Raw genomic sequence first — 27918 nt, 5'->3', positions numbered from 1 at the left:
CGGAATAAACGAGAGATTTAACATGGCCGTGTCAAAAGAAGTCTAATGGCGTCTAGTCGCAAGATTAGGATCATAACTTAATTATACATCGAATAAAGTGCACGAAACGTTCAAATTAGGCAAGGATTGTTATAATAAATTTTAATCATATCAACGCGTTGAAGAACTGTATATTTATCCGCGGTGGCTTGCAAAAAGCTACCGAATAAAAATGCCACCTGACTCTGATCATTAAATAACAAACATGGAGGCTGTGACCATTCAAGGTTCTATCGCTGTTGGGAAAATCCTATACATTCAGTCACATGTATTCTAATTTGTCAGATTTTTCGAACAGTTTCGAAATTTGAGTTTTGTGACATAATCGCCTTTGAGTTATTTCATGTAATGTTATTTTAAACGTTTATGTTACGCCCTATTGTACATTAATCTTTCGAAAATGGAACGATACGTGACATGTGTCCTGTATCGATTTTTCATCATACGAATAGAATAAAAACGTCTTAAGTCTTGTAATATAAACGAAAGAAATGATATTAAGATCAGGGTTATTAGCTTAAACGCACACAATTGTTCTCGAGTGATGAACTTGATTCCAATTTTATTGGACTGCTTCTATGGTGCAAAAAACTCATCCCGTGCTTCCGAGGCTTGGAAAATATTCGTCCTTCGAAATGACCAAATTTCCTTCGATTTCCTGAACCGTAATACAGCGTAAAGGAAAAGATGTTGCACGAGTTGTATGCAGCCTCCTGCACGCAAAGCACTCGATAAGGGACTTTTGTTCGCAAAGAGGCAAACTGCCCGCTAAAATAAAACAATAAATAAAGGAAAATGGCTTCGAAAACCAGGAGGCAGGTTTTCACAGAACCGCTCTTTTAGCGTGATGTGTGACTTGTATGGCAACGGCAATGTTTCGACGTTGCTTTACCGCCTCGTATAGAGAAAAGTACCGAGACCAGATATTAAAAAAAACGTAGGTACAAAATATTCCCGTGGATAATCAAACCTAGATTAACAAAAGTATTTTCTTTCCAGGAACGGCGGAGATCCCCTTCGTCTGGAGCCTTACGTGCAGATCAACTTGAACGGAAAACCTGCCTGGATACGTCTCTCGCAATTAAACGCCATAGGTGACTACATATGTGTTCCAGAAAGTTTATATGGAAAATTGAAAACCATTCATTGGAACTCTACATGGGATAACTCAATTACGAGTACTTGCAAAGAAGAAAGGGTTTCGATCAAGTCATCTGCGACAATGGAGAAGGAGTCCATGAGCACCAAACCAAACCCAACGGAGATAGGAACCACCAACACCGGACCAAACCCTTGCAACTTAGACGACACTTTTACCGTCAATTCCGGCGTTTCCTCGATTTTCGAGTGCATCGACGTAAAGCCAATAATCGTAGATCAATATCAAGAGAACCCGACTGACGTTTGCACGGTGAATTCCGAGAAAACCTGCTCCGTCTGCAAGAAACGCTTCCGGAACATGTACTCCGTGGAGATGCACATCAGATCGAAGCACGGAAAGGTCCACAGGTGCGGAATGTGTTTAAGGATCTTCCCTTCGCTTCAGATCCTGGAACGACACAGAACCCTTCATGGTCGTGACGAGCTGAAGTGCCCAATTTGCAATCTGCAGTACAGGACGAAGGTGGGCTTAGAATACCACACGCTTAGAAAGCATCGGATAAGGGACGTGCCCACATTCACCTGCGATTACTGCGGAAAGATCTACCAGCTGAAACGCAGTCTTCTGGTCCACATTTGCAGGACGCATATGGACTTCACCCTGTGTCGGGTGTGTGGGAAAAGCGTCACCGACCTGAAGAGCCACACGTCTTATCACAGGCGGCAGAAGGTGCAGAACCCCAAGAGGAAGTACACTTGTTCCTTGTGTCGACTGAACTTCACCTCGAAGTTCAATCTTAACAAGCATCTGGTAAGACACGACCAGGGATTTAGGTGTCTCCTGTGTGATCTAGAGTTCCCGAACTCCATCAAGCTGAGACGACACAAGCTTAGCCACAATGTGGCCTCTTTAAGATGCATCATCTGCGAGAAAATCCTACTTTCGACTACCAGCTTGCACAAGCATATACTCACTCACTCGAAGCTGAGAGCATATAAGTGCGATATTTGCAACGCGGACTTCAACCGCCGGAACAAACTGTTGAACCACAGAGACAAGGAACATGGACCTCAACAGTGCCCTCCACCCCCAGCGCCTCTTTCCGAGCTCGCTAAGACCGTTCTGCGAGAATATGAAAATAATTCGAAAGAAAATAGTAAAGAATGTTAAGTGGCTAAAGTCGACTCCTCTTACAAGAGCTTTGAGGTGAACTTATAAGGGGATCTTACAGCTGGGTGCCTATCATTTTTATTTTTATTTTTTTTTTTAGGGGGTTTAACTAGAACCGAACAGGGTGTTCCTTGAAATGTTAATTCTTGAACGTTCGAGCTAACCTTATAAATCTTGAGAAATCTCAACTGTTCAAAGTAGCGATCCTTTCATTCTTATTTCACTTAGAATTTGTTCATCATTTTTTCCCATTTTGCGGGAGGAATCGACTTTAAGGATTTCTTTTTGTTGTCACTCTGGACTTTGTTGTGTAAAAGAGATATGTGTTGCAGCGCAACCCCACGATAAAGTACAAAGCTTCGCACTATTCCGAAGGATTACTGTAAGGTGTTGAAATCACAGAGAGTTTCTACAAATGTGTGTAAAATATTTCTGTAATGTACTCACCGAATTACCAGAATGTTTAGACTGAATAGACGCGAAGTTTCCAAGTCGCCTCTTTCCAGTAGTTGTATCTTTGAAAATGTAAGATTACGTTTTTTATTTTCTAATTCTTTTCTTTACAAAGATGACAATTGTGGTCGACGAGAATATAGACCCTGATGTTTCTGTTGAAATTTTCAAGGTTCACATTTCCGTACTCTTAGTACAGATCAATAATCTGTGCACTTCTTTCAATCAAAGAAGGATAAACAAATAATTCCATTCTACGATTTTAATAAATTATTTTTCTTACGAAAAGACTGCGATTTTATCATTCAACGCTGCATTGTGATCTTCCTTAAGTTAATAAGTTGTAAATTAATTATTTCCTTAGGAAATGATCAACGAAGCTGCACGTCGAAATAGGAAATTACATTACTGGAATTTTAATTCTTTGAATAAGAATAGCCTTCAGAATACTCGTAAGCATGTCCACTAGGCACTATTTTATAGCAATAATAGTGTTTTATAAACAGCACCCTCTGAACAGAGATTCCAATTCTACGGGTCTGATTTGTTTTGCAGTAAAAGGTGTAAGAAAAATAACCATTACTTTTGACGGTATTGTTTAGATTATGACTTTAAGAGGTTATAAACAAAATCAAACAAGCAAAACAGATTCCCCTGTAGTATATAATTACTGCTATTATAAAGATTATAAAAAAATGAAATAGTCAGTCGATAGAACACCCTTAAAAAAAAGTGTTTCATACGAATCAATTCGTTTAAGGGTTTTACATCGCCGTAAACATGAAAACATTCACGTTAGCCACTGCTCCATATCCTCCTACTCGCCATCATTGAATTTCTCTCGAAAAGCTGAGTTTAAATGACTAATAAATCCAAATAAGAGAGAGAGCTCTCGTCGAACTCAAATTAACGGATCTCTTTTGATTTCAGAAATGAAGATCCGCTTGACTGCCACCCATACTCTCTGATCGAATACGGTGGAAGATACACCTGGACACGATTAGGACACGGAAGCGGCCTGGTCGAAGATGCATTGAGTATTCCGCCATATCTATCAACGACTATCGAGTACACGGACACCAAGCCGAGTATTACGGAGTTGAAGAGAGCTTTAGCGGCAGCCTCGTTGCAAGCTTCCAAAAATCCCCAGGGCAAAGGGTCCACCCCACGTAGGGCGAAGACCCACCTTACAGAAGTAGGGAAATCACCGATGACCCTTCGCACCCCAAAACGTCGGTCGTTTTTCAACGAGGAACCCGACCTGGGGACCAACCAGTCGATGCCCAAGAAGATTCCAAGATTCCCCTGCACCTTCTGCGGAAAGAAGTTCACCACCGAGATGTTCCTCGAGAGGCACAGGAAGCTCCACGACGTGGGGTTCGTCGAGTGCAAAATGTGCAAGGCCCGGTTCCAGTCCATCCGAGGGGTACAGCGACATTACGACTGGGTCCACAAGGGCCAGGAGCCGGGGTTCAACCTGAGAAGTATCCGCTACGCTGAGATGCTGCAAGAACGCGAGGAGAAGTTGAAGAAGTCGAAGCGCTTCAAGTGCACCGTTTGCGTGAGAAGCTTCTCCAACGCGTACTGTCTGAGGATGCACAAGTGCTTGCACGACAGGGGGCCCGTGGAGTGCGAGATCTGCAAGCTTCAGTTTAAGACGAAGTCCTCGATGAAGCACCACTTCGTCCGGCACCACACCAGCTACGGGGCCGAAATCTCGCTGCAGAGCCGATTGAGTCGTCATAAGGATCTTAAAGTACCCTTGAAGTACTACAGATGCAACATTTGCTCGAAGGACTTCCATTATAAGGACGTCCTGGAGGAGCACAAGAAGACGCACGCCCTGGACTACCTCCAGTGCTCGATCTGCAACTTGAAGTACAAGACCAAGCTGGGTCTCCAGCAGCACCATGTGCGAGCTCATAGCTGTTCCCAGCCGAAGTTCGAGTGCGATTACTGCGGTGCTCGCTTCAAACTCAAGGGCGACTTGACTCCTCACATCTTCAGGAAGCACCTCAGCAGCAGCAAAGTGTGCAGCTACTGTGGGAAGGAGGTCTGGCACCTCCGCAGACACGAACGTGCCCATCATGAGCAACACGAAGGGCAGATCAAGTTCCCCTGCCACCTGTGTAACTTGAAGTTCTTCTCGAAGATTAGACTGGAGAACCACCTGTTGAAGCACAAGTGGGGCACCACGTGCCTCAAGTGTGGCGAACACTTTGCGGAGCTGAAGGATCTGGCGACTCACAAACGGGAGAAGCATTTCTTTACCTGTGATTACTGTCAACAGCATAGAACCAAAAAATCGGAACTGCTTCTCCATATCCAAAGAATACATCTGGCCCCAAAAGGAACCCCGTCGAAGATCAATTGCGTTGAGTTTCGGAAAAGAAAGAAGACTCCGAAATACGAGCTTAGTCAGGAAAGAAAGAACGATCAGAAAGTCGATCTTGGTCAGGAAGGAAACAATCGGAAGAGGGATTTTAGTCAAGAAGGACGGAACGATCAGATGAGCGATCTTAAACAGGAGAGAAAGAACGATCAGACGAGGGATCTCAGTCAGGAAAGGAAGATCAATCGGAGGAGCTTTCCTTGCCAACTTTGCATGTCGTCTTTCTCCTCGGCCCAAAAACGCAACGAACACAAGAAGATTCACGAAGCAGATTACATTCCATGTTCGGTGTGCGGCTTGCAGTTCAGAACAAGGATAGGCTTGACGAAGCACCACGCGCGAATGCACGACAATTATGAACTGAAGATCAACTTGAAGAGTTTCCGCGATTCGCACGCGATCGATGCTCCTCTTGAGCTGCTAGCCAATTTCGAGATGAAGAGGACGAAGCCATCCGATTCCGCGAGAAGAGACGAGGACATCGAGATGAAGAGGACACACTCATCCGATTCCACAAGGAGAGACGAGGACACCGAGATGAAGAGGACGAACTCATCCGATTCCGCGAGGAGAGAAGAGGACACCAAGATGAAGAGGACAAACCCATCCGATTCCGCGAGGACAGAAGAGAACACCGAGATGAAGAGGACGACCTCATCCGATTCCGCAAGGAGAGACGAGGACACCGAAAACGTCGACGACGATTCCGAGAGGGCTGGTACTTCCTTGGAGGCAATGAAGATCGAGAGAAGAGACCCAACATCCGGCATCTTTGGGCAAAAAGAAGGCCAAAGTAAAGAAATAAACGATATGTTGAACAACACCTGCAACATAGAGACCCTAGCGAAAGAATTGGGAGCTGGAGAGTACGCCAATCTGGAGCGGAAGAAACGTTTCGCCTGCGGACTTTGCACGCGAACTTTTAAAACCGTCGATGAGCGCGAAGAGCACAAGAAAACCCACAAAAATGATTACGTGGAGTGCTCGATCTGCGGCCTTCACTTCAAGTCGTTACTAGGCTTGAAGCAGCACCGCATCCGTGCCCACGAGACCGAACAGAAGCTGAAGAAGCGCTCCTTGTGCAGACTTTGCAGACGAAGCTTCGCAACGGAAGAGGAACTCGAAGAGCACCGAAAGATCCACGGCGTGGACTTCCTGCAGTGCACGCTTTGCGACTTGAAGCTGAAGTCTCTGCTAGGTCTGAAGCAACACTACATCCGAGCCCATAACACCATGGAGCCGAAGTTCATCTGCGATCATTGTGGGAATAGGTTTAAGCTGAAGAACGATTTGTTCCTCCACATTCAGAGAACTCACATGTCCGTCATCGGCACGTGTCGTTTCTGCGGCAGGAAGTTGAAGGACCTGAAGAATCACGAGGCGCGACACAGACAGCGTCTTAAGGGCACCGATGGCCAACTAACGTGTTCGCTTTGCGGGAAAACGTTCTGGTCCCAGATAAAGCTCGACAACCACATAAGCTTGCACATGCAGACCCCGAACCAGGAGCTGCAGTGCCCTAAATGCGATTTGACGTTCCAGGACGTGAAGACGATGTCCCGACACAGACGGCTGGAGCACAGATCGGGCCCTTTCACGTGCACCATTTGTCAGAAGGTTTATCCTCTGCGGAATAATTTTTACCAACACGTTCTCACCCATGCGGGGATCAAACCGTACAAATGCGACATTTGTAAAGACGTCTTCAGTCATCGCACTTCCATGCTGAAGCATAGGAAGACTCATCCTGTGCCGCTTCCTCCCACGCCACCCCCTGTACCCATTGCTCAACTTGCTAAAGGGATCCTGCAAATATTCTGATCGAGTCGCCTGTGATATCCTGACAAAGTATGTTGCTGGTTGCAAAGTGTTCGAAGATATGGATTCTAGGCGAGAACTCGGGAATTCCAAGTTAAGGAAGAAGTGGTACCGATTCTATAGGAGTTGCCGATGAAAAGGACCTTTTATCGGAAATTTCCAAGGGACAAATGGAAACGCGGGAAAAGTAATTAACTATTGTTCCTAAACGGGTACAGGGATCGAAAAAGGATATAATTGCTGAATATTTGAAAAATGGCAATTTTCTTACGGTATACAATGATTTTGGCTTAACACATTTAAATATTTTAAAAACAATTCCTTTAATCTTTATGTTAATGTTTGGATACTCGGGTCTGCTTTCGCTCCCCACTATGTAAATTTGTTACGTTTCTCGAGATATTAAGAAACGCTTCTGTAAATTTTTTCTTTTGCCGAATTCTGACGTTTTCGACCAAGAGAACATTTATCTTAATTGCAATTGTTTTTTTAATATTTTTCACAAAAGTCATCTATACACACGCACAGTCACATACACAGGAAGTAGAGTCGCCTAATTTTCACACGTTCCCATTTGTCACCCCGTGGAAACCTATGTAAAAAATGAAAATAGTTTACCGTGAATACCCAAAGAAACGTATAGATACTTCTAGTTGTTACATGCGTAACAAAGATTAATAGAACGTGATTCAATAAGTTTATTTGTGAAAACGGAATTGTGAAATTTTCCGTATTGTTCTTCGTATACGCATTATTACCAGTGATGCCAATGCGTGGTAAAGAGGACATTTTTTCCGAAATTTGAAAAGCTGCGCAAAAAAAATCAACGCTTCGGAAAATGTTTCACGATTTTCCGATGCGTTTACTTGTTACATTCGTAACACTGCTTGTTTTCGCAATTCTTCATATTGCTCTTCATATACACGTTATTACGAATGCGTGGTAAAGAAGACATTTTTTTCGAAATTTAAAAACCTGGGTAAAAAATGAGAACTGGAAAATATTCGATAGTTTTCGGCGCATGTCCAAAAAGAAACGTATATAGAAAAAATTTAGTTATTAATTTCGTCGCACGGATTAACCGAACGTAACTTAAGAACGATTTTTCGTACTACTCATGTACGCATTATTACCAGTGATGCCGATGCGTGGTAAAGAGGACATTTTCCGAAAATCGTCGACGCCTGATCTTAATAATAATCTCTAGATGATATTGTGTTCGACGTATGTAGTTACTTGAACATTGAGTACATTGATCTCAGTTGCAATTGTTCTGCCGTATACGTAACATTACTTTGAACTCCTTGAGGCAATAACAGGGCATTAGATAAAAGTTGTCCGGTATCGTAAATGTTTAATACATGTGTGCAAGATTTCCTTGGTTGAATCGAAAGAAGATCCCGGACTAGGGCCTAATTTAACCGACGTCTTTTGATTTCAGAAACAACGAAGATCCACTACGTATCCATCCACGAAAGGGAAAGAAACCCACTTGGATCCCGAAGGAAACCCTAACCCAAGCCGCAGTTTCCTTCAAAGCGTCCTCGAATTTCGAGTGCACCGTCACGAATTTCGAGTACATCGACATAAAGCCAGACATCTTCCTCCAAAAAGAAGCTCCTCCGATGTCCGAACTCATAGACGCCTCGAGTAACCCGAAGCGAAAGCGAGCCCCAAATAAAAGCCAAAGCAACTTGGATAGATCGAAAAACCAAAGCGAAGATGTAGATAAAGCTCCGAAAGCTCGTCATAATCCAAAGCGATGCTTCAAGGGAAAACTAACGATGAAGACTCGAAGTAGACCCGTGCCCAAAAAGCGCTTCATGTGCAACCTTTGCAGAAGAACGTTCGCCACCGATCAATGCCTCGAGGAACACAGGAGGTCTCACGACATCGACTACGTGCAGTGTTCGATCTGCAATCTAAAGTTCAAAACGATAATGGGTCTGAAGCAGCACCACCTAAGAGCCCACAACACCAGCGAGCCGAAGTTTACCTGCGACCACTGCGGTAGTCGTCACAAACTGAAGAACGATCTGTTCCTCCACATAAGCAGAACGCACATGAGCGGCATACAAGCGTGTCGTTTCTGCGGGAAGATGGTTAAGGACATAAGGAACCACGAGGCACGACACAGGGAACGTCTTCGAGGTACCACGAGGCAGTACTCCTGTCCTCTTTGCGAGAAGCAATTCGGCTCGAAATTGAAGCTCGACAACCACCTGGTTCAGCACCAACAGGAGTACGTTTGCTCCGAGTGCGACATGAAGTTCGTAGACCCGAAAGAGTACACCACTCATAGGCGACTGAAACACAAGCAGATGAGAATGATCTGCACCATATGCGAGAAGGACTTCTCTACCAGTAACAACTTCTACAGACACGTACTTACTCATGCTGGGATCAAGCCTTACAAGTGTGACGTCTGCGAGGAAGTTTTCACCCAAAGGTCCTCCATGCTTAGGCATAGGAGGTCTCATCCAGCTCCTTTGCCACCTTCTCCTCCACCGATAGCCATCGCCGAACTTGCCAGGTGGTTCTTGCAAAGAGTCTGATCTAAGTACCCGTAATAGCGAAGTACGAAGCCGATGTAGGCTATTGGAAGTCACGCGAGCGGATCGTTTTGATGGGAAGATGGTAAAGATGGAAGAAATGATGCTTGCGAGAAGCTGAAGTTCGACAACCATTTGGGCTTGTACTAATAAGAATACGTCTTTTTTGAGGGCGACATGAAGTGCGACAACCAAGAGTACACCACTCATAGGCGACTGAAACAAAAGGAGATGAGGACGATTTGCACCGCCTTCGAGAATGACTTCTCCACCAGTAAGAAATTTTACAGACACGAACTTCCTCATGCAGGAATCAAACTATATTAAGTGTGACGATTGCGAGTGCTTCACGCACGGAGCTGGATAAGAACGATGGACGATGTAAGGACTTGCTCGATAAGGACGTGGTCTTGCACCAACAGAAGTACATTGCTCCGATTGCGACATGACATTCGACTATCCGAATGGATCCACAGCCTACAAGCATCTAAAACCTAAGCAGATAGGAACGATCTGTGCCATCTTCTCTTGCAAAGAGTCCGCTTTGAATATCCGTGATAGCGCCGTATGAAGCTGAACTACGTAACCAAAAGTCGAAAGTTAATAGAAGATATTGCATGTGAACGAAGGATGGGAGTAAATTATTCACTTAGCCGTGAAATGGTGTTCTGGGCTGAAAATAGGATGAAGGTCTAGGAAGAAAGACGATCAATTAGTGTTGTATGATCATTTTGGTTGGAGTGCAGAGGGACGTCCGGCCAAAGAAACAACACCATTGATGATGTCCGTAATCTGCTTCGTATGCAAATGGTCTCTACTTAGCGGTGAAGAGTTCTACGAGCAGATACTTATGTTGGGAGCAAGTCCCACATCCATGAAATCTGAGACATCTGCAATGAGTCTTCGGTTGGTGCCGATGAGAACTGAGATCTCGGCGTCTCCTCTTGTGCTGCAATCTCTGCTGATAGTAATTATCGTGAAACTTAACAAGCTGTTCCTGCAAAAGTACTGATAGATATGTTGAAGATATGATACACTTGAACTGCAAATGTAGTATATCGTCGAGAGTTACCTTCCAAAGGAGGCAGCACTGAATATGAATTAAAAGAATATATGCATAAGAGAGTTCAACTCAAGATTTCATTTCAAAATGTCCGCTTCTTCTTATCGAATGACATCCCTAAGTAAGAGACAAGCGAATTATCTGACAAGAATCAGAAAAACATTGTTTACTCTCCATTTACATTAACGACCAGGAACTGAAATTTGGAATGTTCAAATCAAGGGTTTTTAGTCCAGCAGATTTATTACGTATTATCTGTTTTCTTTTGTGTATTCTAGTGCGACCTCCCATATAGATTTTTAATCGAGTAAAACGTTATTACGATCACGGAGACCAAAGAATATTGTTCTTCCAGTTCCTAGAGAAATGCACCTTCCATGAAAACATTTGTTACTATGTCAATTGGCAGAAAAGCAAAGCGTTCCTTATGCGTAATCTAAAAATTCACAAGTATCCCGATCAAGTTTCAGTAAATCGAGGTCTTTCTCGTTAAATTCTAAAGACGCAAGTGCAAGGATTCCCATGAAAACACGATGAACAGTAACCGGGTTTTCTTAATTCCAGGACAAGCACTGATCCACTTCAAATCCAGCCTTATGTGATGATTGAAATCCACGGGAAACCAGCTTGGGTGCCACTTTCAGTGGTAGAGCCGAAAACCCTTCTTGAAGAAGCTCACCCTTCCCCCTGCTCCGACTTTTTGAAATATTCCCTATGGAAGGACTCGGCACCCCACAGACCAACAAACCTACCAACAGATCAGGATATCAATTCCACTGGTTGCAGCCAGACGGAGTCTCAAGCGGAGGATGTCGATAAGATCCTAAGTAGCGTTCGAAGCACTTGTCCGTTCTGCGGCAAAAGATTGAAGGATGAGCAAACGGTCGAGAAACATGTCAAAATGAAGCACCGAAAGCCTTTCGAGTGCGATCTATGCAACCGAGCTTTCCGCACATCTCAAGAGGTCGGCAAGCACAAGATCGGTCACGAAAACGAAGACTTGGAGTGCTCGGTCTGCAACCTGAAGTACAAGACCAAGATGGGTCTGAAGCAGCACCGCATCAGGACGCACAGCAGCTGCGAATCTAAGTACATTTGCGACCACTGCGGGAAAAGCTACAAGCTTAAAAACGACCTGATGCTTCACATAGGAAGAACCCACATGACGGAGAAAAGCGTGTGTCGTTATTGCGGGAAGGAAGTCAGAGATGTCAGGAACCACGAGTGGCAGCATCAGAGACGAAGTCGAGTTACCAATTACAAGTATCCCTGTTCCCTCTGCGCGAAGAAGTTCCACACGAAGATGAAGCTGGACAATCATCTCGTGAAGCACAAACAAGGATTCAGGTGTCCCGAGTGCGAGGTCGAATGTCGCAGTCCGAAAGCTCTCGCCAATCATAGACGTCTGAAGCATAACCCTGCCTGCATGATCTGCACCATCTGCAAGAAGGTGTTTCCTTCCAGCAGCAATTTCTACCAGCACGTGCTCACTCATGCCGGGATCAGACCGTACAAATGCGACATTTGCGACGAAAACTTCACTCAACGCTCGCCGATGCTCAGACATAGGAAGTCTCATCCTGGGCCATTACCACCTACGCCTCCACCCACGGCCATTGCGGAACTTGCTAAAAGAGTGTTGCAGAAATTCTGATTAAAATAGGAAGTCTCGTCCTGGATCATTACACTTAACGCCTCCACCCACGGCTATTGCAGAACTTGCTAAAAAAGTGTTGCAGAAATTCTGATCGACACAGAAAGTCTCATCCCGCACCAGTACGTCCAACGCGTCCACACACTGCCATTGCGGAACTCGTTAAAAAAATGTTGCAACAATTCTGATAAAAATTACACATTGAAATAAATGCTTTGCGCTATTTGTTGCTTCATATATGAAGGATTCACGGAGGGAGAAGAACGTGTGGTAAAGATATCAGAGATGTCGGAAGCCACAAGTAGCAGCATCAGAGACAAAGTCAAATCACCGGGTACAAATATCCCTGTGTTCTGTGTGGAAAAATTCTACATAAAGCTAGACGATTATCTTGTGGAACACAAACAGAAAGTCAGATGTCCCGAATGCGGAATTCGCTAAAAAGTGTTGCAAAAGTTTCGATTAAAATGGTGGATTAAGATGAATGCTGTCGAATTAATGATGCCTTGCCGGAATCGCCACGATAGCCAACGAATCATTCTAAACACAAAAGGTGTTGATTTTGCGATAAAAAGAAAAATGACTTTCGGCGAAACAAATCTTCAGGAGTGGAATAAAAAGAACATAACAATCTCGAGCTTGTATTTTCTGTGTATCGCTCCTGTTTGTATCAGAGAACTGCAGCCACCTTTTCATGGCAATTCTTCGTACTTCTTAATAGTGTCCTTATCATGACGATTATTTAAAGTGTGATTGTGGTAAAGATAAACCAAGTGATAGAACTTACATTTCCCTCGAGAAATGTGCTATGAAGACAGTTACCGTTAGTTCTTGTTTGTATAATGTTAATCTTGTCAATATTGTAATAGTTCAGTTGAATGTCACTCAAGTGAAGTACCAACGGTTGAGACAATTCATACGCATTGTTTAACTATTTAAAATACAGATACAGATTAGATATAAATGATTTATGTAAATAGCGTTTTCAATATATGTTGCACGAGTAGTGTTTTACGAAATCGTCTCTAAGAGATACTGTTTTTGTACAGTTCATGTCAGGAACTGGAAGTTATAAAACTAGTGACTTCTTCAAACTTGTCATACATATATATTTGATTTTGTTATTCTTTATTGCAATCATTTTTTTCCGCAACCGTTTCAAAACATACGCAGGAAATTTCTCAAAATGATTGATCTTAATACCTCGTATAATTTTTTTCGAGCGCTCTGTTGCAAAAAATGTAACAAATGGCATATATCGAGTATTCTTAACTGTAAATAAGTGTATTAATTACGGAACGAGTCAAGAATCTCAATCAATGTGGACCTTGAATTAATGAAAGCTTAGAATCGAAATTCATACTAATCTTATCCTCATGTTTCAGGAACGGCAGCGATCCTCTTGGAATTCATCTTTCCACAAAAATACAATTTGGCAAGAGATACGTTTAATTAACAATTGGCAATTGAGATCCGAACCTTTACAAAAGAAATCGGAATATTTTCGATATAACGATGAAACAATGACTGTGCAACTATATTCAAATTGGGAGTCTAATTAATGACAAAAGCCGACTTTTTGAACAGTTCCTACATTGCGCAAACAAAAATGGCAACATTTTGATTTGCTACTCGTTTCTAATTCTCTGTAAAAAAAAAAATGAAAAAAAAAAAGGAAACAAATTCCCATAAGAATTTCCTCGTAGTTTATTAGTCTCCAACACGTTCTCAAACTACTGATATTAAAATTAGGAACATCCTGTATATATTACAGTATTATCCTAGCTAAAAAGTCTTGTGACACTGACAAAATAATTTTGAAATTCATCTTTATTTATTGAATTACAACTACGGCAAATGATATTGGGTTGTTGAATTAATCTTCTTACACGAAAAAGAAAAAAAGTATGTTTCTTTATTAAACAACAAAAACGATTTAAGTATAGCAGTACATTAAGACCTATTACAGTGATCTTAATGGCGACTATACCGTGAATTAATTTCCTTGATTAACGGAGAAAAATTCGGTTTAAAGTTAACATCATATAAATGTATAAAAATTAATTCAACATTCTGCATTTCCATGATATGTTCCCATCTATCGATGCCGTTCTGCAGGTTTTTCCTGAAATGATATGAATAAAAAAGAAATCCGAAGTGCTTAGTGCTTTTTGATCAACGCGTCTCCAAGACATGCGCGTATGTAAGGATTATTTATCGAAACCATGCCGTCCCTAAAATCCCAATTATAAAAGGAAGGTGCGACTCGGTACGTGAAGAAGGTCCAGGTGAAGGAAGTCTAACGCGTTCCTCTTGTTTCAGGAGTCGTAACGACCCCCTGCGGATCACGCCTTACGTAAAGGTCCAGCTCGGTGAAAAGTCGGTTTACGTGCCAGCAGCAAAAGAGGAGACAGACCAGGAGGATAGCTCTGCCGACTCGGAATTCCCAGGGAAATTCTGCGAGGTCCGGGGACGCAGATCTAAGCGATTTATCGTTATGAGCCCGAAGGTGATAACACGCAGCGCGTCCTCGCACCGTAGAGATTACTCGGATAGATTCTGCGAAGACTGCGGCCTGGAGTTCACCAACGAGAACAACCTGGCCTATCACAGGGCCCTGAAACACTCGAAATTGGGGCCCTGCGTGTGCCCCATCTGCAACAGGACCTTCAGAAACGTCAGCAACCGAAGGGCTCACATGGTAACTCACATGGGGACGCGGCCTTACAAATGCGAACTTTGCGGGGAAGACTTCAAGCAGCGATCCAATCTGACCAGGCACATGCGGAGTCATCCTGGGAAATATTCTCCACCACCCCCGGTTCGCCTTAAGGACATCATCGACGATGTGCAAGACACCGTCCTGTCGAATTTATCTTGAGCTCGTTCGCCAACCTGCTTATCCCTTATCGAGCTGCCCACAACCCTCGTAAACGCGGTTGCAAAAATTCCAACAACCCTTCGGGAACACGAAGTTATGAAACTCGGTAGAATTTTGGCCAACTACATTTTTTTTTTTTTCTCTATTCTTTTATTAACAAAAAATCCGATAACCCATCTGTAACACGAAATCATGAAACTCGACAGAGTCTCGACCAAGTACATTTTTTTCTATATTCCTTTATAAAGTATTCCTTTCAAAGTATGTTAACGTCACTGATAGCAAATTTCAATCAGTGCTTTTAGAATTGGCAATTCTCAAAGTTATACAATGACAGTCATGCAAAATGTCGAAATGATCTGAGTGAATTAGTCGTGAAAGTAAACGAAGGTGAAATATGTACGTACGGTAATAATTTCATTAAGGCCATTATTCATTTCTGGAACGACAGTTTTCAGTTTACGAATTATGAAGATCAACCACAAGAGGAATATATTTTTTCTCAATAAATCATCAAAGCGGTGTTTTAATATTTAAACCGCCATGGGAAATAAATGATCTATTCAGTTGACGTTTATGAACATTCTGCTGGATTTATTAATCTTTCATATTTCTAGAAATTACCTGGGTTTTTTATATATATATATATATATTCTTCAGATACCAAAATATTGCCAATGATAAAGTATCCTTTAAACCGACTTATCAAAACATTAATAAACATGCTTCTGTCTGATTAACGACGAAATTGAAATTGTTCTCGTGGTCATGAAGGACATGTACTTCCTTAATAAGACTTTCTATAACTCGTACAGACAAAAATAAATTGTTTACCCTGGATGTCCACATGGTGATACAAAAAAGTAACGTAAGTGCATGTGCCACTTCGCAATTGAATTCCTAGGTGACTTATGTTTCATTAATTTTAGGAAGATAAAAGACTTATTTCGAAATCAACCTTAAGGGACAATCCAGTACTATGAAAAATTAAACTAAGACTTACATTTTAAAAGAAGTTGCTGAAGAGGCAATTTGCATACAAAACATTTTGTTCGTAGAAAGAAAGTACGGCCTCAAAGTCGAAAGAAGTACATATAAATTTCCAAAGAATAGAAAATATCTTTAAGCTCGACAAAGCTCGAATGTCAAAACGGCCACGCAGAAGAAGACAACCAAGAAATAGGTCAACTTTTCTCCTGGGAAACTTTTAAAAAACATGGTAAATATATAAACAGCCGTAACTTAACATAACGTTAACGTGTATAATCATCAAATGCATCTATTATTTTTATTTCCAGGGTGTCAATCAATTGCTGGCTCCAAGATCATTATCACCATATTGGCGAACCATGAAGACCACAAGACAACAAAGGTTAATCGATACGTTTTAACTTCCATTCCATGACAATCGGTATACTCACATCCCTGAAAAAGGAGTAAGACTTCATAGTTGGAATAAAAAGAGAACGAATTGACCACTATGTTTCTTTAATTACCCTTCATGAAAAAAGTATCTCATGACCCTAAGGACAAGCGAGTAGCGAGATATTGTTAGGGATAAACCGATACAAGTATTAACTCGATGCTTTTATTCCGATACTAAGTACTTTTGGCACCGATATACTTTCACTCTCGTCCCTTGGTATCGGTGAAAAGTATCGAATTGGATGATATGAAAAAATATTATATAAGGCAGTTCGTGCGTTTTTTTATACCGATTTAATGATAAGAGCCGCACAAAATTAGGCCTTAATCCAATAGAGGCACCGTAGATTTGAGGGAAGTTCTAAGTTCTTCACTGGATGCACTTATATTGGGCCGAGGCATTAATTCTTGTGCCTTTTTTTATAAGAAAACGCCATAGAAAATTATTCCTCGACCCAATGATAAGGAGTTATTTATGATTAATGTAATTTCATCAATAAAGGGATTGCAAGAGTCTCCTATTTAATGCATGCCTTCTATGGGAGGCAGATTTAGTTTCTATGGCTGTGCGTAATTCGCTACGAGTAGTTATCGATACTCTGGTGGTATCGGTTCATCCCTAGAAATCTAGCCATTTTTTCTTTTATTTTCAAGCACTTCGTTCCAAGAACGAACGATATTCCCGGCACGCTATCATACACGGTGCATGTACTTTCCGGTAGAGCCAACCACAACCGTTGCTATCATCAACGAGTACTCCACCATTCAAAGTGTTCACATGAAGGAACGACTGACGATTTTCTGATTTTTTTTAGGTACAATCCTCTAGACCCCCTCGGTCCGTCTTTTCTGACAGTAAAGCTAGGCGAGGACTATTTCCGCATCCCGAAGACGTTGAGCGTTTTCATGATGAAGGAGCCTAGACCTAGGGAGGAGGCCGAGGAGGAGGAAGAAGACAACTCCAAGGTGCAGGTAAAGGACGAGGAGCTGGAGCTTAAACGGGACGACGAGGACGACCTCGACGACACGCCTCTGGACTTCAGGAAGAGGAAGGAAGAGAGACTTCGAGAGAGGCGACCTCGAGCTGGGAAGAAAAGCCACACCTGTGAGATCTGCTACATTAAGTTCGATCGGAAAAGTAAACTCACCAGTCACATGTTCAAGCACAGTAATTCGAGGCCACACAAGTGCGCGGTTTGCAGCAAAGGGTTCAAGACCAGCGCTTACTTGGCGAGGCACATGGAGATCCACGACGAGCCGGTCCAGCTTCACGCCTGCTCCTTGTGCGACTTCAAAGCCAGGACGAAGCCCTACCTGAAGATCCACTACATCCGCAAACACACGGAAGACTACAACTACAGTTGCGAGCAATGTGGGAAGATGTTCAAGGTTCAATCGGACTACACGACTCACATGAAGGACCACGACACGGAGTCCTGCGTCTGCGACATTTGCGGTACCTCGTACCCCAGCAAAAGTTCCCTATACTTCCACAAGCACTACAAGCACAAGACGAAGATTAAGGAGTTCGAGTGCACGATCTGCAGGAAGAGATTCAAGAGCCAGAAGAATCTAAACAATCACGAGGAGCTTCACAAAATGAAGTACGTATGCGAGCAGTGCGGCATGGAGTTCAAGTTCAAGTACGGGCTCACCAAACACCTGAGGACGCACTCCGGAGAGAAGTCCTATCTCTGCGCCATTTGCGGGAAGACGTTTGGATGTCTCAGCTCACAGAAGATCCACCTGTTGACCCATGTTGGAGAACGACCTTACGTATGTGACATTTGTGGACAAAGCTTTACCCAGAGGTCCCCGATGATGCTTCACAGGAGGAAGCATCCTGGAGTCCATCCTCCGCCGCCGCCTATCAAGATCACCAACCTCCTCCATGGCGTTCAGGATAAAATCATTATGAAGGGGAATTCCAAGTAGGAGCCGATCCCATGGATTGATCAGCAGCCGTGGTTTAATAAGTGTAATCGAGACATTTTCTAATCTACCTAGTGTATTTTAGAAATACCACGGTGACATCGCTTCGGTCATAAAAAATCAGCGAATCTCCTACCCTTCGCTAATAAGAGCCTGTCGTGTGAACGAAAAGAAGGCTTCGTGTAAATTGACTACCTTTTTTATGTTTTTTATCTGTAAAAATATTTAAAGAGTTTAAAATACGTGTACGGCGTACGATAAGGCATGCAATAATTTTTAATAGCGGGACGTCGTTAAGCAAGTGAACCCCGGGAGATTTTTTATAAACTGAACAAATTCAGACTATTTTTTAGACATCGTTTCTTCGGTCGCTTCTTTTAAATCTTGCCTGCCAGAAATCTACAAGCTGTTAAAAACGCTTCCAATTTCTCTCGAGGCTACGATTATTTTCAAATCAAGATTTCTGATGGCGACTCTGCTCTTAATATTATTTTTTACTAAAGATTAGGGCAAACTATGAGTTGTTCCCATTAGATGATACACATGGCGGAGTCATCCAAAAGTACCAGTAAAACAATTTTATACGTTTTTATTATGTACGAATATGAAGACGACGGACAGGTGTACTCGATTGTAAGTAATCGTAATTCAGAACTCAGGAGATCAGTTGATGTTTCTTTCGGAAGATATTGTGCATTTTCTTAGATGTCAGTCGTTCTCTTCTTCCGCGCAATCAAGAGGATGATATTGTAAATAATTATGCATTTGTACGTGCATATCTACGTACGTATGCGTATGTAAAGAAGAAGAGATAGGCTGTCCAAGAGAACGAGAGATTTTGAGATATTGAGATAACATGATAACGACCATGTTTTTTGAAGAAAGACGAGTATTTCCAAGTAAAAGGTTTAACCCTTTCCGGCCCAGATTAAGATTATAAACATCGCGTAATGTGACTCATTTAATCACCGAGACATTGCGTAAAATACATCCATTATTGTTACTTGCCCAATGGAATATTAGAGATAACCAAGGCTGAAAGTCCTACGATAATTCGAGCCGAAAGGGTTAAAGTACTTGTTCATGCTCGTCAGGAAGAAAACCCACACGTTGTAGCTTTACTCTGGCGCTCGAAATAAAAGATATGTTTTTTATACCAAATACTGTTTTCCTGGACAATCCCTACGATATAAGGCCGAAGGAGCTTGAATTGTTGGCGGGTAATTTTAAATAATTGAGCTTTAATCAAGAACGTAGGAATGGAACCTCCGATCTTGGAATTCAGCTTCTTGTATTAAAAAAAAAAAAAGAAGAAAATGTTTGTAATAATTTCCATTAATACTAATGTCACTGTCATTTTCAGGATCAGCTCGTTCGACCCGCTGGACGTGACATTTCTGGTCGTGAAGACGGAAAACGCAGTTCCTTTTGCGTTGCAGCAAGAAATGAAGATCGAGCCGGACACGATCTGGAACGAAGAGGACGAACGTCGTCCCAAAATGAGATTTACCTGCGAGATCTGCCAGAAGAACTTTAACTATAAGCATATATTAAAGCGACATATGCTGAAGCACAGCAATTCCCGAACGGCGAAGTGCACCCTATGCCCGAAGGCCTTTAAATTCCAGGCGACACTAAAAGCGCACATGAACATCCACAACAAACGTGGAAGTAGCTGGTATTCCTGCTCTAATTGCGACTTCAAAGGAAGAACCCAAACCTCGATCAAAGATCACTACAACCGAAAGCACATAGAAGGGTTCAACTTCAGCTGTGAACAATGTGGGAAACTGTTTAAGCTCAAGAGGGACTACAGTGCGCACGTTAAGGACCACGATAGTGGTCCTTGTGTCTGCGACGAGTGTGGGAAGTCTTATCCTCGTAAAAGCTCCCTTTACTACCACAAACGTAGGAAACACACGACGCAGATCAAGAACTTCGAGTGCTCCACCTGTAAGAAGCGCTTCAAGACGCAGAAGACCCTCAACAGACATTCTAAACTGCACAAGAAGAAGTATGACTGTGAAGAGTGCGGATTGGAGTTCAAGTCCACGTATGGATTGACCAAACACGTGAAAACCCACTCTGATGAGAAACCGTATCTTTGCGCGATTTGTGGGAAAAGCTTCAAGCACCTCAGCTCCCAGAAGATTCATCTGCTGACGCACGTTGGAGAGAGGCCTTACATTTGCGATGTCTGTGGGGATAGCTTCACTCAAAGATCGCCGATGATGCTTCACAGAAGGAAGCACCCTGGAGCGGGATCGCCACCTCCTCCTATTAAAATTACCAATCTTCTTCACGGAGTCGAGGACAAGATCATTGTAAAGAAGAGTACGGAATGATCCTTGTTCCGTTGGTAATTCTTCTCGAAATCGGTGCTTCGGAGAAGTGATAATTAAATGAAGTATAATATCATTCGCGCTTCTCCGTGGAGGTGGACATTGTCGAGATGAAATTGCCACTTGCAGCGCGATATTTGTCAGGATATTCTTTTTTAGAATTTATTTCCGTGGAATTTGTACAATGCCCAAGAGATCAGGATTTCTTCTTTCTTGTTAAGGCAATGGTTCACTGTATGTTATACTTTCTCCCGTGATTTATAGGTTGCAGAAGTGTAACCACAGATAATGATATGTGGTGGTACGTAAAGTAATGGGAGGGAAGGTCCTGTGATTTCGTTTTACACAAGAAGGGGGATGAAGTAATTGTATCCAAGAATGTACACGAGCATAAAGCACAATCAAGATGCACTTTAGGAACGAGAATGTTATTTATTTTAGAAGCGAGGATGCGAACGACAAGTATGTCTAAAAATGATTACGGCAACTATATCGAAAACCAGTCTTTTAATTACGTTCTCATCTTCACCAAGACCTTAAACTTGCATTTACTGTAACTTCCCTGTAATTCTCAAAATAAAAAGAAATATGTTTTGATACCAATGATCATTCGGTCTAGAATTTGCAGAATTTGTTTCGCGGGTGCGTCCTGTTAAAATGGGACTTTAAACGTCCAGCATGTGAAGTATGCAAATTAAGTTTAATCCTGATTAAAGGACTGCAGAAATTGATGAGAAACTTTAACCCTCGGTGTTCACTTTCATGATATAAAATGTACTGGATCAGTGTAACAGGTTTTAAAGCACATTTATATAGGAAAGGTGTTTCGGAAACTTCTGACCGACCTAACAATTCTACCATTGTTGACGTTTTTGTCATTTTCAGGTGCACCTTACAAGACCCATTTCTATGAAACCGAAAACAGTGTAGTGCAGTGCAGTGCAAGTTGAAGACAAAATTGTCTCGGATGAGAGCACGATACTCGAAGTAGAAAGTGGAGGAACAAAAATTGCTTCAAGTGTTAAATCTGCGACCAGAAGATCCAAAACAAATGCAAATTGAAATGGCATTTGTATGAACCCAGCAACACGTGGGCATACAAATGCAAAGCTTCCTTGAAGGCTTGCAAGCTCGATGAATTTCTTGCTGCTCACATAAGGACGCATTATCAGGACTCTTCAGGGACTACTATCGACATCCTTGGGCCTTATTACCCCACGTGCTGATAACAAAGCCCAGGAGCACCGTCCTACAATTAATTTAATTACATCTTTGTTTATAATGATATTTTCTTTTTAAAGCTTGTACCTGAAATAAACATAAATCTGCTCATTTCCCCATCCCAAAATACTTAATATTTTAGTGTCACAAGCCTTTCAATTTATGGTGGGCCTTATTACCCCAAGGTACTACTTCATGGCTGTTCAAATGCAATTCGTCAAGATGTCCATTAATTGCCTCGTACAATGTTGGTTGTTGTCGCGTACGCATTCGTGTTCAGATGTGTACCCTGCTAAAGACTTGTGCATGCAATTACTCTACCTTCGTCTAAATACCCAAAATAAAAGAATATATTTTGGTACAAGAAATCATTTAATCCTGGACCTGCAGAATATATTTCGTGCGCGTCCTGCATATTACAGGGGTTGTGTAACGTATGTGAGATATGTACCAATCAAGTAAACGAAACGTAATTCCGACGGAGGTACTTAAATAATAGAAGAAAAGGATTAACTTTCAGCGTTCGCTTCCATAATTTAAACTCACGTCGATCAGAACGTGTTGAAGCACTTTTGCGTGGAACAAGCGAAAGCAATGTATCGAGCATCTCTGACCGACTTAATATTTGCCATTGCTGACGTAGTTATCATTTTCAGGTCGGGCCAACCAGACCCTCTGGACCTGGTTGCTGCTAAACTGAAAGCACCGGTAACCTCGGGGCAGCCCTTTGTTAAGGGCGAAGTGCTGATAGAAGACACAATTGGCCCAGGCAGTAGCACTATACTCAGTGAGAATAGACAACGGAAGGACGAGGGTAGCTTCAGGTGCGAGATCTGCCACCGGAACTTCCAAAACATCCACAAATTGACCCGACATCTGCGCGTCCACAGCAACCAGCGACCGTTCAAGTGCTCACTTTGCAAGAAAGCTTACAAGCACGAAGAGTCCCGAGCAGCTCACATGAAGATGCATGACCCGAACCACGTGGAGACATACTCTTGCACGCAATGCGACTACAAGGCGAAAACGAAACCGTACCTAAAGATCCATTACATCCGCAAGCACACGGAGGGTTTCAAGTACGAGTGCCAGCTTTGCGGGCGAAAGTACAAGGTGAACTACGAGTACAGGTACCACATGAGGAGCCACAAAATCGAGCCCTGCACCTGCGAAATCTGCGGGAAGCATTGTCTGAACAAACCGTCTCTTTACACTCATAGACGGCGTCACAAAGCCAACGACGTTACCGACTATAAGTGTCACGTATGTCATGGCCACTTCCAGAGCCAAAGGAATTTGGACACGCATCTGGACCTTCACAAGAGGCTCTACATCTGCGATCATTGTGGGATAGAAGTTAAGAGCAGGAAACGCTTCACGGAACACTTGAAAATACACTTTAAACACAATGGTTATCGGTGCGAGGACTGCGGAAAGGGATTCAGATCCTTCAGTGCCAAAAAAGTACATTTAATTACTCACAGGGACCCTTCGTAATCGAGGATTGATACCAAACAGTGGAGGTGAAGGAGTGCGAAAGCCAAATCGATGTGCAAATGTTGTTTACCCTCAGGCTCGTTGAAAACCAGTCTTATAATTATGTTCCGATCTTCGGAAAGACCTAAACATAAATTTATTATATCGTCATTGTAGCTCGGAGAGATTAAATAAATATGTTTTGATAAGAAAGATCATTTCGTATTGGATCGGCGGAATTTTCTTCTGTGTGGATGATAACGTATGTGAAGTGTATACTAATCAAGCAGATGAAGCTTCGGTCCGGTTAAATAATATTGAAATCATTGACTAGAAAGTGTTTAACTCTCGGCATTCGATTACATGGTTCAAGGTATACTAGGTCGGTCAGAAAGTATTGAAACACATATAGGAAAAGTGAAAATAGTGTTTCAGAAACTTCCGACCGACCTAATGTTGCTACCATTGTTGACGTTTTTTTTTTTATATTTTAGGTCCCTTCTACGAGATCAGTTGGACATGTTTTCTACGAAACCGAAAAAGGCGGAAACTTCAGTTATTAAGGATAAAGTGGAAATCGAAGACACTATCGGTCCAGGTGTAAATACGAAAATCAGGGAAAATGGAAACGAGGAGGACGAGAGTTACTTTATGTGTGACATCTATCATAAGAAGTTCAAAGACAATTGCCAATTGAGGGAGCATCGTCTTACGCACTACCATCCTACCGATCTCCTAATTGCGCCCCAACCTTCGCAAGATCTTAAACTTGCATTTACTTTATCTTCCCTGTAATTACAAAGAAATTAAAAAAAAATGTGTCTTGGTAGCAAAAGTCATTTCACCCTGAATCTACAAAATTTGTTTCCTGAGCATACCCTTAGTGCAGGCATTAAGAGGTCCAGCAGGGATAATAACGTATGTGAAGTCATGTCCTAGTTAAGCAAACGAAACTTCATTCTATTTCGGGTATTGCGATGATTAACAAAAAGAAGTTTAACTTTCAGCGTTCCCTTCCACGATTTAAGATATGCTGGGTCGGTCAGAATGTTCTGAAAGACTTGTGTAGGAAATACGAGAAAGATGTTTCAGAGACTTCCGACCGACCTGATGTTTCTCCCATTGCTGACGTTTTTCAAATTTTCAGATCCGTCCTCCAAGACCCGTTGGACCTGTTTCCTATGAAACCGAAAACCGAGGAGACTTCAGCCCATTCTTTGGTTAAGTATGAGGTGCAAATCGACGACACAATTATCCAAGGTACGGAGAGGAAAATCAGTGAGTACAGAAACGGGGAGGGCGAGAGTTGCTTTACGTGCGATATCTGCCACCGGAAGTTCGAAGCGAGATACCAATTGAGTGGACATCGTGTAAACCACTTCTACAAGCGCAATTCCAGGTGCAAGATTTGCTACAAATCTTTCAAGCGCACCTACAACCTGATTAAGCACATGAGAGTGCACAGCCAAGTACTCTCCGTACCTCCGCAGAGTTTCTTTTGCGCACACTGCGGCTTCAAGTCGAAAACAAAGGAGTACTTGAAGATCCATTTCATCCGCAAGCATTCAACGGAATTCAAGTACAAGTGCAAGCATTGTGGCCGGATGTTCAAGGTGTTCAACGACCGGAAGGAACACATGAAGAGACACATAGTCGAGCCCAGCCCGTGCGACATTTGCGGCAGGACTTATCGCAACAAAATGTCTCTCTACAACCATCAATTGCGTCACAAAGTGAGGTGCCATATCTGCCAGAGTCGCTTCAGAAGCCAACATAAATTAGACATCCATCTTAATTATCACGATAAGCCGCTTATCTGCGACCACTGCGGCGACAAATTCATCAGCAAGAAGACATTGTCGCAACACATGAAATCCCATTGTGAAAGTACTTACTGGTGCGAGATTTGTGGAAGAGGGTTTATCTACTTAACCGCGAAAAAGAGACACTTACTTCTCCACATGGGCATAGTAATGATGGATTAGTAACATGCACTTAATAAACAATGGTTAGTACAAAACAGTGGAGAGAGGCAAGAATGCGAATGACAAATGGATCTAAAATGGATGTCTACTGGCGATCATATTGAAAACCTATCCTCTCTAATTATGTCCCAATCTTCCAGTCTTAAACTTGCGTTTACTGTATCATCCCTGTAATTGGTTAAATAAAATAATCTTTTGGTAAAAAAAATCGTGTCATCTTGGATCTGCCAAATTTCTTTCGCGACGCGTACCGATAGTACAGAGATTAAGAGGGATAGTAATGTCCGTGATGTACTAGCCAAGGAAATGAAACTTCATTCTGATTAGGGTATTGAAATAATTCCAGAAAAAAAAGTTATCCTTTCAGCGTTCACTTCCATGATTTAAGATATACTCGATCGATCCGAATGTTTCGAAATACTGATGTAGAAAAAGTGAAAAAAAAAAAATAAGAATGTTTGAAAAACTTCTCACCGACCCAATGTTTCTTCCATTGCTAACGTCTTTCAAATTTTCAGGTCCATCCTACAAGACCCGCTGGACCTGTATTCTATGAGGCCGAGAATGGAGGAAACTTTAGCCAATTCTGTGGTCAAGTATGAGGTGCAAATCGACGACACAATTAGCCAAGGTGTGGGCAGGAAAATCAGGAAAAATGGAAAAGGGGAAGACGAGAGTCGCCTAACGTGTCATATCTGCCAGAAGAAGTTCGAAGACGCGTTCAAATTGAGAGAACATTTGAGCAAGCATCGTTACAGGAAGGTTACCAAGTGCACGATTTGCCTAAAACCATTCAAAGTCGCCAAGAGCTTGGCTAATCACATGAAGAAGCACGATGAAGGGGTTTTAAAGAGTTTCTCTTGCGCACACTGCGACTTCAAGACGAAATCTAAGCCGTACCTGAAGATCCACTTTCTCCGCAAGCATACAACGGAGTACAAGTACAAGTGCAGGGATTGTGGCCGGATGTTCAAGGTGAAGGCCGAGTACAAGTTCCACCTGAGTAATCATAAAATCGAGCCGTGTACGTGCAACGTCTGCGGTATGACTTGTCCCAACAAAAAGTCCCTGTATGCCCACCGACGATACCACATCGGGACCAAAGTTGCCAAATTCGAGTGCCCGATTTGCCACCAGAATTACGTCACCCAGTGGAACCTGGACAACCATATGAACATCCACAAGACGCTGTTCACCTGCGACCACTGCGGCATCGGATGCATCACCAAGAAGAGACTGTCCCAACACATGAGATCCCACTCTAAGAATCTCGCCCATTGGTGCGCGATTTGCGGAAAAGGATTTAAGTTTCTAAGCTCCAAGAAGAGACACCTCAATCTTCACGCGGAGAACCAGGAACGAATTATTAATCACTTCATGAACGATTGTTAGAACAAGATCTTGGAGAAGCAAGATCGCGAATGACAATGGATCCGAGAAGGGTGATTACCGGCACTGACAAAGAAAAGCCCTCCAATTACGTTCCAATCTTCTCAAACTGCATATTCTGTATCTTTTTTGTAATTCGGTAAATAAAAGACATGTTTCATTGGTATAAATCATTTCATGTTGGATCTGAACATACTGATCTATGTCCCAGATCAGTCAATATGTGGTTACGTATTAACACAAGCAATTTGTAATGTAAAATAAAATAGCCCTTTGAGAGGAGGAATTAAATGAAACGGGGGCTCTTGAGAGAGTATGCCAATGGCCAGGAAAGTCTATACACAATATTAATACATATATTAATAGTAAGTGGAATAAATCGTGATGGAGCCAATGATTGGAATTTACCTTGTTCCCAATTTTCTGAAAGCTTGATGTGACTTCGACCCTCGAAGGAACGGCTTTTACTGTGAAAGTGAAACGAGGAAGAGAAATATTCCACGAGCTGATAACGCTGTTACTCTTTGTGCTCTTCAACTAACGACGTTTTTCTTGTTTAGGGTGCTGATGCAGAATAGCGAGGACGAAGAGAACGTGGTGCGGAGGAAGGCTCTCTTTAGAACGTTGTTGAAGACACGGTCTCCTGGTGTGCCGAGGAAGGTGAAGAAAGCACAGTCGATATCAATTAATAACCGAGATAAATCCGACCAGAGGGGAAGAACTCGCGGCCAGATCAAAGCTCAGAAGCTGAAGAGCAAGGGAAACATCGCTTGCGAGATTTGCAAAGCGACCTTTAAGACCAAGGGCTCGGAATACAAAAAGCACATGCTTAAGCACAGCAATCTCTACACCTATCAGTGCGATTCGTGCTCAAAGAAATTCAAGCACAAAAACAATATGGTGCGGCACAAGACGCAGGTACACGGCGAAACACCTCTGTACAGATGTCCATCTTGTGACTTCACAACGGTACACTCTTCGTATTTGCAGGTACGTGGACCATCATGAGAAGATCGAACCACCG

The 27918-nt window shown here is 42.5% G+C and overlaps 6 protein-coding genes across 7 annotated transcripts in view; all 6 read left to right on the top strand.

Annotated features, from left to right (window-relative positions):
* The window catches only part of LOC105701967 (zinc finger protein 91), an 83540-nt gene extending 75001 nt beyond the window's left edge, over nt 1–8539 (top strand). The window contains exons 5-6 of the mRNA XM_012429136.2: nt 3695–7004; nt 8416–8539. Coding sequence (XP_012284559.1) covers nt 3695–6977 — 3283 coding nt within the window. The 3' untranslated portion in view covers nt 6978–7004; nt 8416–8539. The remainder of the gene's footprint in view (nt 1–3694; nt 7005–8415) is intronic.
* On the top strand, nt 8182–9529 carry LOC105701918 (zinc finger protein 701). Its single transcript, XM_012429077.1, has 2 exons — nt 8182–8198; nt 8416–9529. The coding sequence occupies exons 1-2, from the start codon at nt 8182–8184 to the stop codon at nt 9527–9529; spliced, it is 1131 nt and encodes a 376-aa protein (XP_012284500.1).
* Nucleotides 9530–9558: 29 nt separating this feature from the next.
* On the top strand, nt 9559–13335 carry LOC105701970 (zinc finger protein 84). Of its 2 annotated transcripts, none has more exons than XM_012429140.2 (2): nt 9559–10710; nt 11154–13335. In XM_012429140.2, exons 1-2 carry the CDS (start codon nt 10640–10642, stop codon nt 12241–12243), a joined length of 1161 nt encoding a protein of 386 aa, XP_012284563.1. In that variant the 5' UTR covers nt 9559–10639; the 3' UTR covers nt 12244–13335. The 2 variants fall into 2 exon arrangements, with proteins under 2 accessions (XP_012284563.1, XP_012284564.1); XM_012429141.2 differs by having other exon boundaries at nt 9559–10493; nt 11154–13333.
* Nucleotides 12529–15124, top strand: LOC105701917 (zinc finger protein 235-like). The gene is made up of 3 exons (XM_012429076.1): nt 12529–12654; nt 12992–13146; nt 14566–15124. The coding sequence occupies exons 1-3, from the start codon at nt 12529–12531 to the stop codon at nt 15122–15124; spliced, it is 840 nt and encodes a 279-aa protein (XP_012284499.1).
* Nucleotides 15125–16261: 1137 nt separating this feature from the next.
* Nucleotides 16262–19597, top strand: LOC105701968 (zinc finger protein OZF-like). Its single transcript, XM_012429137.1, has 3 exons — nt 16262–16343; nt 16423–16496; nt 17365–19597. The coding sequence occupies exons 1-3, from the start codon at nt 16341–16343 to the stop codon at nt 18482–18484; spliced, it is 1197 nt and encodes a 398-aa protein (XP_012284560.1). The 5' UTR covers nt 16262–16340; the 3' UTR covers nt 18485–19597.
* Nucleotides 19598–19740: 143 nt separating this feature from the next.
* On the top strand, nt 19741–20826 carry LOC105701916 (zinc finger protein 25-like). Its single transcript, XM_012429075.1, has 2 exons — nt 19741–19772; nt 19845–20826. The coding sequence occupies exons 1-2, from the start codon at nt 19741–19743 to the stop codon at nt 20824–20826; spliced, it is 1014 nt and encodes a 337-aa protein (XP_012284498.1).
* The last annotated feature ends 7092 nt before the right edge of the window (nt 20827–27918 follow it).

The sequence above is a fragment of the Orussus abietinus genome, unplaced genomic scaffold, assembly GCF_000612105.2.
Source record: "Orussus abietinus isolate OABI.00-Male unplaced genomic scaffold, Oabi_2.0 scaffold22, whole genome shotgun sequence".
In the NCBI taxonomy this organism is placed as follows: Eukaryota; Metazoa; Arthropoda; class Insecta; order Hymenoptera; family Orussidae; genus Orussus; species Orussus abietinus.
This window is presented reverse-complemented; position numbering and strand designations above follow the sequence as displayed.